This window comes from Staurois parvus, unplaced genomic scaffold, assembly GCF_062004578.1.
Source record: "Staurois parvus isolate SC_StPar_1 unplaced genomic scaffold, SC_StPar_1.0 ptg000684l, whole genome shotgun sequence".
Classification (NCBI taxonomy): Eukaryota; Metazoa; Chordata; class Amphibia; order Anura; family Ranidae; genus Staurois; species Staurois parvus.
This window is the reverse complement of record NW_028318480.1, coordinates 2,212,015-2,225,606: the sequence shown is the minus strand read 5'-3', so window position 1 is coordinate 2,225,606 and position 13,592 is coordinate 2,212,015. Positions and strand designations below refer to the sequence as shown.

Sequence of the window (13,592 nt, the reverse complement as noted above, 5' to 3'; positions counted from 1 at the left end):
GAGATATAGATGGGGAGATAGACCAGGAAGATATTTAATGAGAGCCCTGAATAAAAAGAAAAATAGGAACTATATAGAAAAGATAAAAAGTTCAAAGGGGGAGCTGGTCCATTCAAATAAAGAGATTATTAAAGTGTTTACGGAGTATTACAAACAGTTATATAATATTAGTCCCCAAGGCCCCCTAAAAGAAGCTCAAGAGGAAATCAATGAAAAAAAGATGACATACTTAAAAAATGCGGGATTACCAAAACTAAGTAAAGCACAGTTGAATACCCTAGATGCAGAAATCTCCCGGGAAGAAATTAAAATAGCATTAAAAGGCACAGTGGGGGGGAAAAGCCCAGGTCCGGATGGCTATACAGTTAAATACTATAAGAAATTTAGTGAAGTACTGTTACCCAAGTTGGAGAAATATATGAATGCCCTGGGAGGTGAGATGGAATTGAGGAGAGAATCCCTACAGGCCCATGTAGTACTTATCCACAAGGAGGGAAAAGATCCGTCTCAGTGCTCCAGCTATAGACCTATCTCATTATTGAACACAGATACTAAACTGTATGCAAAGGTGTTAGCAAACAGGTTGAGAGATCTTATGCCTGAATGGATCCATGGAGACCAGGTGGGCTTTGTACCGGGGAGAGAAGGTAGAGATAATGGCCTGAGAACCCTGATGCTAATTCAGAAAAGTAGGAAAGGGAAGACCCCGGTGGTGCTCTTGTCAATTGATGCAGAGAAGGCATTTGATAGAGTGGACTGGGGTTTTATGATGGACAACTTAAAAGTGCTGGGAATAGGCGATAGAATGCGAGAGTGGATAAGTAAATTATATAGGGAGCCCACTGCAATTATCACGGTAAATGGGGAAAGATCAGAACCCATTGGAATGTCTAATGGTACAAGGCAGGGATGTCCATTGTCCCCTCTGCTATATGTATTGTCACTTGAACCTCTGCTGTCAACAATAAGAAATAGTGGAGCGGTAAAGGGAATTCAGATAGAATCCATAGAACATAGAGTTGCGGCCTTTGCGGACGACTTATTGTTCTATGTGGGGAATCCCCGAATAACTCTCCCAAATATAATGAAGATTCTGAAGGAGTACGGTGAACTATCAAATTTAAAAATTAATCCAACAAAAACAGAGATCTTGAATATTAATATATCGAAGAATGAAAAAGAAAAACTACAAAAAGAATTCCCCTTTATATGGAGAGAAAAAGAGATAAAATACCTAGGAATAAAACTCACTGCCTCATCTAAGCATTTGTATAGATTAAACTATATCTCTTTGATAAATGAGATTAGAGAAGATTTAAAAAGACTAGAAGGAGGAAACCCATCCTGGATAGGACGTATAAACCTAGTTAAAATGGTAATCCTGCCTAAAATACTGTATAGATTTCAAATGGTACCAATTAAAATTCCAGAAGCCTTCTTCAAGACAATAAAAAAAATACTAACAAGATACATATGGAAAAATAAAAAACCTAGAATAGCATATGAAACATTGAGTAGGACTAAAGAGAAAGGGGGATTGGGTCTACCAGATGTCAAGAGATATTATAAAGCAGTGGTTTTAGCAAGAATATATGACTGGACATTTAACCATAAGGGGAAAAGCTGGGTAACAATTGAAAATGATCTTAGTGGCATTAGATTGAGTCAGATGATATGGGTTCCACCACAGTTCAGGGGAATTAAAGAAAGCACAAGTATCTACACTTTAAATGTTTTTAGGGTATGGGACAATTTACACAAAAGCATGAAATGGGATTTTAATTCCATATTAATGCCTCTCACAAACACTGAGTACTTTCCCCCGGGAAAGATTAAGATATCAGGGAGATGGTTTAGAAAGGAAGATACTCAACTGAGAGATGTTTTGGTGGAGGGGGAATTGAGATCACTAAAAGATTTAATAGAGAAGAAGGGAGATATTTTTATTAGATTAGATGAGTGGAAACATCATCAACTGAAATGTTTTATTGGAAATCTACCGAAACCCCTGAGATCAAAAGAGGAGTGGAATATGTTTGAAAGGTTGTTAGAGACACGAAGGGATGGGAAGCACGGTGTTTCAAAAGTGTATAGAATACTCACAGAATTGGACACAAACACAAAGTTAATCTTCATAACAAAATGGGAAAGAGATATGGGAGTGGAGATTGATGAAGATAGACAGAGAAAGATGTTTAGATTGATACACGATAATGTTAGTATGAGAGAGGTTGAGGTTAATTATAAATGCGTGACACGTTGGCACATTACACCGAGTGTAGAGCACAGGATGAGTGGTGAAAATTCAAATCTGTGTTGGAGAGGATGTGGAGAGATAGGCACGATGTTCCACATATGGTGGGAATGTCCGAAAATCCAAGCTTTCTGGAAGATAATAGTCAAATTGATCAAAGATATAACTGAAATTGACATAGGGTTAGACCCAATGATGTGCCTCCTACACAATGTGGAGACATCTGTAAATAAACATAAAGATTCAGGTATATGGTACTTACTGAATGCGGCAAAGGGGTTGATACCCAAGTTTTGGCGGAAATCTGAGGTACCGAAGGAGGATGACTGGATCAACAGAGTGAACCAGATAAGTAGAATGGAAAGAACATACCATATGCAGGAAGATAGGATGAGAGTTTATTTCAGGAGATAGGAAAAATGGGAAAGAGCAGGATTGAAAGAAAAATATAGGAAAATATGAACTAGGATGTTAGTAAAAAATTAATAAACCTCAAGAGAGTAAAATGGGCTAGAGTCTGCAGAGGGGGAGGAGGGAAGAGGAGGGGGGGAAAGGGGGGGGCAGTGGGATGGGAAAGTAAAGAGTTTTTAGAAAGGGAAAGGTAGAAATGTTATAAATATTTATGTGTATGAGAATCTTTTCCCCTTTATGGGTTTTTGTATTAACATGAAAAATTTAATAAATATTTAAATTAAAAAAAAAAGAAGTGATTCATGCTGATAGCAGAGGAACAAAGCAGCAGACAGAAATGACACTTATGAGTTGATTTACTAAAGAAAAATAGTGTGTGTACTTACAAGTGTAGTTGTTCTAGATCAGAGGGGAAGCTCTGAAATGAAGGGAAGCGCTGCTGATTTCTATCATCCAATCAAGTGCAAGCAAAAATGCTGTTTTTATTTTTCTTGCATATGATTGGGAACTCTTTGCCAAGTGAAGCTTTACCTCATTTACTAAGCTCTGAAGCAACTGCATTTGCAGTGCACAGTTTATTTGCCTTTAGTAAATCAACCCCTGTGTTCCTAATAGAGACAAGTATACACTATAGAGCGATATGCTTTGTCCATTTTTCATATCTGAAGTTTAACACCACTTTAACACGCATTATTTTAATGTCAGGTGATATTTGAGTCTGTCTTCGCCGTTGGAGCTAGGGGTTTTTATTTAGTTACAGTTTGATCATTTTTTTTAGACTTCTGTAAACACTTTTTTTTTTTTTTTTTTTCTAGCAGCGTCAATATGGGATGGTTTTTTGCTAAAGTGGAAAACATGCTGCTGCTGTGCATGGGTTTTGTTGGACTCCTGTTCTTTATACATGTAAGTTTAGATGCCGTAGAGAAAACGGGAGATCAAACTGTCCTCCAATCTGCCTTTACATGTATCTCAGATGAACCAAAAAAAATGGAATGGATCTCAAGCTGCAAAGAGAACTCATCAGTAGCAAGAATTAATGGCTTTTCCACACTGCCGGAACACATTCAGGACTTCTTGAGATATAAACATTGCAAAAACTTTTCACAGATCCTTAACGCACCCCAGAAATGTGATGGAAGAGCTGCATCTACAGGGGTATTCCTGCTATTTGCAATAAAGTCTTCTCCAGAAAACTATGACAGAAGATCAATAATTCGTCAAACTTGGGGTAAGCAAGATAACTATAATGGTGTCCATGTCAAAAGGATTTTCATGTCAGGGATATCTAAGAAACAGTGGGAGAACAGGAATTTCAATCAGCTTCTAAGAATTGAGAGTGAGTCTTATGGAGATATCTTACAGTGGGACTTTCATGACACTTTCTTTAACTTAACTTTAAAACAGTTCCTCTTCTACCATTGGCTAGCAGAATATTGCCCAGGAGCTAATTTTATTTTCAACGGAGACGATGATATATTTGTAAACACCTTCAATGTAATTACCTACCTACGTGAACTGAGAGCGGATAGTCACCTCTTTGTTGGGCAACTAATAGCCAACGTTGGACCTATTCGTGATCCTGGCAGCAAATACTATGTCCCCATACAGCTCACCAGTTCCAATTCCTACCCAATGTATTGTGGGGGAGGAGGAATACTCATGTCTCAAAGTACTGCCCATGTTATTTACGATAAATCTCTGGAAATACCACTGTTCCCAATTGATGATGTGTATCTAGGCATGTGTCTGAAAAAGGCTGGCCTAGTCCCAGGCTCTCACATGGGAATGAGGACAGGAGGTGTGCAAGTACCATCAGCCAAGCTGGATTCTTTCAACCCATGCTATTACAGAGAACTTTTAATGGTACACCGCTTTGTGCCATACCAGATGTTGGTCATGTGGAAAGCTGTACAAGAACCTCAACTTTACTGTGGACAGAAGCGCTCTTTATATATAGACAAGCAAAGGGGCTAGCATGATAATGAGAAATTTATAGTCTTTAATTTTTTTAAAGGAGAAGTATAGCCAAAGCTATTTTGGCTATACTTCTCCTGTAGGTCACAGGAGTGCAATTCTTCCTGCACTCTTGTAGCCTGTTTTGAGCCGACAGGGGGCTAAAGTCTGTTGTCGGTTGACGTCACTCAGCTGCTTCAGGTTCTGAAAAGATCCCGACCATATGACCGGTATCCACCCAGATGCCTTGACCAGCACCTGGCTCAGCCTCTCAGCAATCTGCTGAGAGCCTGAGCCAGCCCCTCCTATCCCCTCCCACAGCCTGGTGTTTGATCACTCAGTTCTCACTGCAGAGCTGGTGGGGGACAGATGCAGCATCAGATTGATGCTACATCCAACGAGATGAGTATAATGTTTGTTCTTCTTTTTCAAACTGAAATAGAGACAGTGTGAACTAAAACAAATCTTGTTGGTGTGTTAGTGTTTTAAAAATCTTGCTTCCATGTGATATTTGTAATACATGTACATGCCATGATTAATTACTGTATACCGAAGCTTTACTTTATGCTTTGCAGTGCTACATAATGATTGCACTTTACTGCTGCTTCTCACAATTCAAGTCCATGAGTCAGCCGATCCACTAAAAGAAATGCTTTTTATAAGTGGCTAATATCTGTGGTAAGTGCAGTGCTCCCGCAAGTGGTTCTTCTACATATCTCTATATTTGATATAATAATACAAATATGAAACAGAGGGCATACAAAAATGTGAAAGACACATTAAATATGGGACTCAGTGAAAGCATTTTTGCGAGGCCTTCTAATTAAAGAGGTCAGTTTTTTTAAGTTGGTCACCAGGAGGGGTTAAGAAAAGGCCCAAAGAGTAAAATTAAAAGCTGAAAAAGATTATATTAGGAACCCCTCTCCAAGTAACCTGGCAGTATGGACAGAAGCACACACGGCCCTAATAGAAAAACTGAATGAAAAAAAGGCTACATTTCAAAAATGTCTGTTATTAGCGGAAGGGGAGAAGGTATCTAGATTACTGGCTCGCATTGCCCGATCTCAGCATTCGTATATTCATATTAGAGATTTGTGAGACAATACAGGGCATATTCATAATACTTCCTCAGATATTATTAGTATTCTGTATAATTTTTAGAGTGAGTTATTTACGTCCAAGCTGAAATATGCCCCTACTGATTCACAATCATTCCTGAATTGAATTGATATGCCATCTTGAGTAGTGAGGATAAGTCATACCTTGATGCTCCTTTGATGCTCCAGGAGTTGAAGTTGGCTGTGGCAAGTTTCCCTGCTTTTAAGTCTCCAGGCTGTAATGCCTTGCCCATTGAAATTTACAAACAATATGGGGATACTCTGCGGTTTCTCCTTCAGATTTTCAATGAGGCATCTGGGTTAGGTTATATTTCTGACTGTATGTACAATGCCACTATAGTGGTGATCCCTAAAAAAGATAAAGACTCCATGACACTTGATTTGTATCGCCCCATTTTTCTTCTTCCAGTCGATATTAAAATACTAGCTAAAACTCTCGCTAATTAATTGAATCAAGTGATAACTAGTATTATACATTCTGATCAGACAGGTTTTATACCCAAGTTGTCTACTGCAGTTAATATTAGACATGTTATTTTAAATATGTAAGTCCCAACAGATTTCCTTCTTTGCTTTCAATGCATTTGACAGAATAGAATGGGAGTACATTTTGGGCAGTCCTTGAGAAATTTGGGATTGGTAAAAATTTCCATTCTTGGGTTTGTCTTTTATATGCTAAACCCCAAGCTTTGGTTTGTACAGATGGTCTTTTTTCTGTATCCTTTTTTGCTCAAAATTGCACCTGTATTATGGGCAAGCCTTCCCTGACAGGTATCTTTAGAGATTTTATTTAGAAGAAGAAACCACCTAGGATTAGACTAGAACTCCATCAATACCCAGGGATATGGGAGGCCTGGCAGTACCGAATCCATGGTTGTACTGTTTGCAACACATCTCCAACATTTGAATGGCTGGGAAAGCCATCCTCCATAAAAACCTCTTACAAATTGATTAAGGGGCTGTTTAAAGGATGTCCACTATACACCTTGGAGTCTTCAGCATATCTCAAATCTCCATCACAGCTCCCTACTGTTTGTTTGATATGATGTGTCTGGGTATCTGTGAAGGAGTTACTTGGTATAACTTGTTATACCAGGCTTACCCCTAATATGGTCTAATGATTTACTTCCTGAATCTGAAACGTTGCTGGAGCTTCAGGCTTGGGCCAGAAGTGGCTTTCTGACAATTTCCCATCTATGTGAAAATGTTCTAATCATTTCAGCAACTGCAAATAGAATTTTCTTTAGAGAAAAGGTCTTTCTGTCAGTATTTTCAAATCACACATGCCATTCAGGCCCAAAACGGCTCCCTTAGCTTCTCAATTGGAGATACTCCGTTATTTGATAAAATTGTTGGGATCTGTAATTCAGGGGGCCTCATTTCAGAGATTTATGAGCAACTTTTATCTAGATTTTTGTTGAGACATCCAGCTTCATGTAAAAAGATATGGGAACAAGAGTTGGGTCATATTCCTGATGAAGTCTGGAACCAGGTTCTGCAAAGGATCCCTCTTGTTTCTCCTTCCCCTCGTATCAGCTAACACACCTGTTTATTATCCACTGGGTATATTGGACTCTGTATTTTTTTTTGTAGTATAGGTGTACAGCAAGATTCTTGCTGTAATAGATGTGATCAATCACAGGGAGACCTGATTCACCTGCTGTGGCGCTGTCCTAAGAGTAAACAATACTGGACAGAAGTTAGCCAAATTAACAATAATGTAACAGGTCTTTCTCTTATTGTAGATCTACTGACATGTATTTTGGGGCATTTTGATTCTTTTCTTTTGGATGAGTATGAACTCTAGGGGTTTTCTAGAGTACTCTATTTTGTCCGAAAAATGATCATCATTAAATGGGTTTCAGTCTCTCCCCCTATGATATCTAATTGGGTCCAAGATTTGAATAAGTGTATTGCATATGTGATGCAAATATACCTTCTAAACAATGCCATGTTTAAATTTGAGCTATATGAAAATGCTGGTTAGATTTTTTTTCAGTTAGAAATCCCATAACTGATATGTACTTTTTGTAGTTTATTCTTAATAATTTTTTTATGGATCTGTGCTGTGATGGGATGGTGTAGGTTTTCTATTTATTACTTAGGTTGTGTCTTTTTTGTTGTCATGTGCATATATGTCTTTATTTGTATGGAAAACAATTTCTAATAAATACAATCTGATTTTAAAAAACTCATATCTACTCATTGAAAATACATTTTCCCTTTGAAATGGGTTGAAACCTTCTTTCTAACCTATGTTTTTTTTTACAGCCACCATCCCACTACACCCTAATATTATTCTGACGTACAAAAGCTTTTAAACAACTTAGATCAGGCTGTATGTAAACCCTAATAATGCACTTATCACATAATCTATTCTTTGGTCTGTCTACAATCCAATTAAATACATTTTATACCTCTTTGATAAGTGCAAAAAATATTGGTTGATCCTGCAGAAAACCAGAGCCAGAGGACGAGGGGAGAGGGGCATGTGCCCTGAGCTCAGTGTTGATGTCTGTGTGTGGGGGGTGCACTGGGAGCTTCAGCTGCTCTGATGCACTTCAGTGACGGGAGTGACCACAGCATCACTTTTGCCAGAGGGAGCAGTGGTCTCAATGGTTGCTGAAGGGAAGATTCTGCTCTCTCCTTCCTCCATCCTGAATAGGACACATCTAAGTATTAGAAAAGTGCTGCTGAGGATTGAGGGCAGAATGCCCTTCTTCCTGTCTCCTCTTGTCATGTGACATACTATAGGACCAGAAACGGGAAGTAGAACCTACCTTCATTCCCAGCAGATGCCACACTTAGAAAGTGGTCTGTGCTGAGTGAGTACACAGAGGGTGGGGGGACAACTCAGTCCCAGAACTCCTCTCTCCTCCTCAGAACCCCCCTGTCTAAGAGCCCCTTAGCTTTCTCCCTCTCTTGAAGAGTAGGTTTCAGTTCTTCAGCCCCTCTTCACACCACAGATCCCTTTAGTTCCATGCACTCTGCAAAACCCACCTCACAGTTCTCCTTCTTCATCCCACTGACATAGATGCCAAAACAACCTGTAATGTACCTAGTGGTAGAATCTGAAGTGCAGAGGAGGGCCTCCCTTGCAGCTCTGGCTCAGTGGCCCTGGTAACGGAGTGCCGGAGCACAGAGGTGCAGGAGTTCCTGGTAGGACTTCTGTGGATGGATGTTGACGTGCGCCAGGAATGCAGGAGCAGTTGGTGGATGGCACGCAGGCAGAAGTGCAGGAACGGCTTGGCAGATGACACTCTAGCAGAGGTGCGGGAGCAGACTGGTAGGTAGCACACAGGCAGATGTGCAGGATACTGGCAAGGATAAGCCGGTTCCTGTGCAGGAGCAGAGTAAGACAAGGTCAGGCGGTCCGGGTCGGCAACTAGCAGGCAGAGTAAGCATAAACGGCAGGCAGAAGAATAGTCAAAGGGCAGGCCAGGGGTCGGTACAGGCAGCGTTCAAGCAAGGTCAATAACAGATCAGATCAGCAACGGAATTACAGGTAACAGGATGCACAGGTGCTCAAAAGTATTAGACCAAATGGCACTAATGCATGGCACTAGCCCAGCTTAAATAACCTGCCTGGCGCCAATGTGCAATCACGCATGCGCACTTTCGTGCACGCGCATTCGCTAATCAGCCATGAACAGGGCTAACAGGGGTTCTGCGCCTGCACATAGATATGTGCATTCCCTGACACAACCCTTCTTAGACTGACAATATGGACATAGGGAGGTGCAGGAACATTTTTTTCCACTGACAAGGATCATTTTGCCAATTGTCAGACTAGAGGAGTTGTCTACCTCATGTCTTGTGAATGCGGTGCATTATATTGGTAAAACCAAGCAAGAAATTTGGCGTTGAATTTACAAACATGTTTATAGCATGCAAGTTCCTCTTGTGAAATTTCATGCTTTGGACCGCATTCACATCCCTGATCAAGGATCAAAATGTTTAAGGCTATGGCGGGTGCCATTAGATAACAAATAATCTTTGTCTTATCAATTAAAGGGCATTATGGACAGTTCCCACAAGGGCATGTTCCAGAGTCCAGACAATGTTTATCTCTAGGTTTCTCCTTATACTCACTATGTCCATAGACCCTGGAACTCACTCATATATATACATGTTTATCTGATGTGTGTCTCTTTTGGTATACACATTAATAATTCATTGATGCAATAATAATTTCACATTACACATTAATAATTCATTGATTGTACTTAGATGAAAATCCAGAGGCTGTGCACTACAAACATCTATTGTGTAACATATCTGTAATTTGTATATATTGGTTATTTTTTCATTTTTGTCTTCATTATTAATTTTTTTTCCTTTTTATGTTTTTGTCTTTTTTTTTTTTTAATTCTCTTTATTGACTTATAAAGTGGAGAATACAAAACAAAGCCTAATGGGCATACCCAGGCTTGATCAAATCACAAATAATGAAAAAACAAACAAGAAGAGAAACATAACACACAGATAAGGTGAACAACAACAAAAAGATGACAACTGCACCCAATGATATCACAGAGCTTAGATATGGCAAAAGACAATTCCCACAGAAGAAGATCACTGACAACCCACACCGAGCAAAAAATCTGCGACAAGGGGTAGAGAACCGTAACTCGATCCTAATCAGAGCTGGAAGGGACCGATTCAGAAGAATCAATCCAGATATGCCACACCTTAGTGAATTTAGCGGGACACCCCTAAATGCATAAGTATATTTACATAGAGGGAGGACCTTATTAACCAAATGTTTCCAGAAACTGGATGTGGGGGCATGAGGGGACTTCCACATTAAGAGTATCGATTTACGAGAATAAAAAAGCAAGAAACCAATCAAGGTTCTCATGATGCGAGAGATAGCGAAGGCCTGAATCAAACCCAACAGACAAACCTCAATAGATAGTGGTACAAAAACCGTAGTTATAGAGGATATATTGTCAACTACATTTGTCCAGTACCTCTGGATAACAGGGCAGCTCCAGAAGATATGTAGAAATGTTCCTGGATCCTCAGGGCAATGCCAACATCTAGAAGGGTGGGCTGGAAACATCTGGTGCAGCCTCTGAGGAGTATAATATATTCTATGTAGAATCTTAAACTGAATCAATCGGTCACAAGTAGAAACCAGTTGCTGCACAGGATGCTCCCATATGTCCTCCCAATCCTCAGAGTCAAAATCTGGCACCTCCACGCTCCATTGCGCAAAAAGGTACTCAAGACCAATATGGACAGAAAGTTGCAAGGCTTTGTGAACTGTAGTAGAATACCCTGAAATTGTCAATGAAAAGCGTGACGTAGTTGAGTGTATCTAAAAAAATAAGAGTTGGGAAGAGCATATTGAGCTTTTAAGGAATCAAATGTTCTGAGCGTGCCACCCTCACAGATCTGCTGCAAATACTAAACATTTTTTGATGCTCAAACCTGGAGGTCAGGGAAGAGAAAGAATTCTTTTAAAGAGGGGTTCAGCCATAACGGGGTGTGGGGCGACCAAACTAGGGATTCTAAGGGAAAGTGCAACTGCCAGGCCCTAAGGACTGCTCTCATAGCCATAGTAATGGGAAAAGGTGTGGCTGGACCCCTATATAACAGGTTACGGAGGGATTCATAAGAGCCCATGAAAGCTGCCTCCAATACCACAGCAGCATTGGTCTCATAAGGCACTATCCAGTTATGCGCATGAGAGAGCAACACCGTGAGGTAATAAGAATATAGATCAGGGCAGGCCAATCCCCCTCTCAGTCCAGGGTCTCTGCAGCACCCTTAGTTTAAATCTTGGCTGCCTCGAACCCCACAGGAAAGAGACCACTGCTGCATCAAATTGTTTGAAGTATTTCCATGGAATCCAAACTGGAGTTTTATATTTACCTATAATCTTCTCTCCTTCTTCTTATAATTTTCTACACTCTTCTGATAATTGTATACTTGATATATTCTGTACATCCTACTGTTAATATATGCATGCTTATTTAACGTTGGCTGTGAACACATACTGGTAATTTTCTTCTTATTTCTGTTACCTTTTTGTTATTATACATTGAATGTATTTTCTTTTTCAAAATTCCTGCAATAAATATTTACTAAACAAAACAATTATAATAATAATAAAAGAGAATCCCTATCTTTTTTTTTTATTAAAGGGCCAGTGCCTTTAAAAAAACAAAAAGAAAAAATGGCATGGGGTTTCATAAAAGACGCATATCCAGGCAAGCATCTTAAGTGGCCAGTAAAGGACCTGCAAGGGTGTGAAGCAGGGGAGGGGAATTGATTAAGTACGTGCTCCCCTCTTGGACCATACCAGGCCACATACCTTCAACACTGGGAAAGCTGAGAAAGCTGGTCCCTTGTTGAGAGGATAAGGGCTAATCACTAAAAGGAATGTAGGGGTCTGCTAGGGTGACTTGGGAAGCCCTCTTTAGAGTAAGGGTGCCCCTAAGATATTTGCCTCTCCTCCAGGTAAACAAGTACATGATATTTGTACATTCACAAAAAAAATGTAAACAGTAACTAAAAACACCCACACTATGAAAAATATCCTTTATTATATAAAAAACCCCCAAAAAACTGTAAATCCAACATCAATCAAGTCATCTAGCAATGTAGATCCACATCAATCATGATGACTTGTCATCTGAAGATGCTTCCCAGTCTTGTTTACCCACGACTACTCATGTCACAAATTACAGATTGCTGGCTTAAAGAAGTATAACCATAGCTTTTTTTTTCCGTACTTCTTTGGATCACAGGAGTGCACTCCTGTAATCCATTTTCAGTCGACAGCATGCTAAAGCCCACTGTTGGCTGATGTCACAGAGTTGGCCCCGGCTCTGAAAATATCCCAACCATACGGTTGGGATCTGTCAAGAAGCCTGGACTGACAGCTGGTTCTGCCTCTCAGCAAGTCGCTAAGAGCCGGAGCCAGCTGTTCCAGCCCCCTCCACAGCCCGGAGCTCCAGTGAGCACTGGAGATGCAAAGCAGAGAGCTGGTGACTGATAGTCACTGCTCTCTGCTCAGAGCGGAGGGGAGAACTGAGCGATTATCAGTATCTGATTGCTCAGTTCTCAGTGCAGAGCCAGCAGGAGACAGATGCAGCATCAGATTGATGCTGCATCCAACTAGGTGAGTATCATTTGTTTTATAGCCTATACTCTTTTAGGTGTGTAAACAAATGGTTCTGGGGATACTGGGTGGGGACTGGCTGTATCCCAGGCCCATTTTGCATTATTAGTGCTGCTGCTGCCACAAAATGGAGGTTCATTTTCAGGGACTTCCTATTACGGGGTGATACATGTGTCCCAATTTGGCAGCTGTATTGTTACCCTGTTACCCCGCCAAACACCCCGGAGCTATACATATGTAGTCAGCTAGTCATCTACTGCAAAGGCCCTCCACAGGACTGAAGCTGGGTTGAGGAAGTGTAACTGAACCGGACCCCGACTGCACTAGGGTATTCCCATTAGACTCCCGCTTCCCTGTCCGAACACAGAGCCACGGACACCACTGCTGACCATACAAGAGGAGACAGCACCAGACTTAAAGGATTCCAGGAGATAGACTGCTTTATTTTAACATAGGTACAAGATATATACACAGGGCGGGGCAATACCCCCAGTAAAAGGAAACACATCAGAAGGCCATCCCATCAGGGGGTAGGGCTGCCAAAAACACCCCCACCAAGCCAGTACAAACACATATATCCCATAATAGTTTGCTTCCAAGCAAGACACACAATAGAACAATGGGATACACCATGTGGCAATAGACAATGCACAAACCCATACATCCCATAATAGTTTGCTCCAAAGCCAGACACATAATAGAACAATGGGACACAACCACATGG

At 40.5% G+C, this 13,592-nt stretch overlaps 1 protein-coding gene across 1 annotated transcript; it reads left to right on the top strand.

Moving 5' to 3' along the window:
- The first annotated feature begins 3,474 nt into the window (after window positions 1-3,474).
- Window positions 3,475-4,639, top strand: LOC149447495 (N-acetyllactosaminide beta-1,3-N-acetylglucosaminyltransferase 3-like). The gene has a single exon (XM_089652491.1). The coding sequence runs from the start codon at window positions 3,491-3,493 to the stop codon at window positions 4,637-4,639; it is 1,149 nt and encodes a 382-aa protein (XP_089508617.1). The 5' UTR covers window positions 3,475-3,490.
- The last annotated feature ends 8,953 nt before the right edge of the window (window positions 4,640-13,592 follow it).

Bases quoted from the DNA above. Each gene is read 5' to 3' on its own strand.
- LOC149447495 (XM_089652491.1), top strand. From the start codon at position 3,491: ATGGGATGGTTTTTTGCTAAAGTGGAAAACATGCTGCTGCTGTGCATG.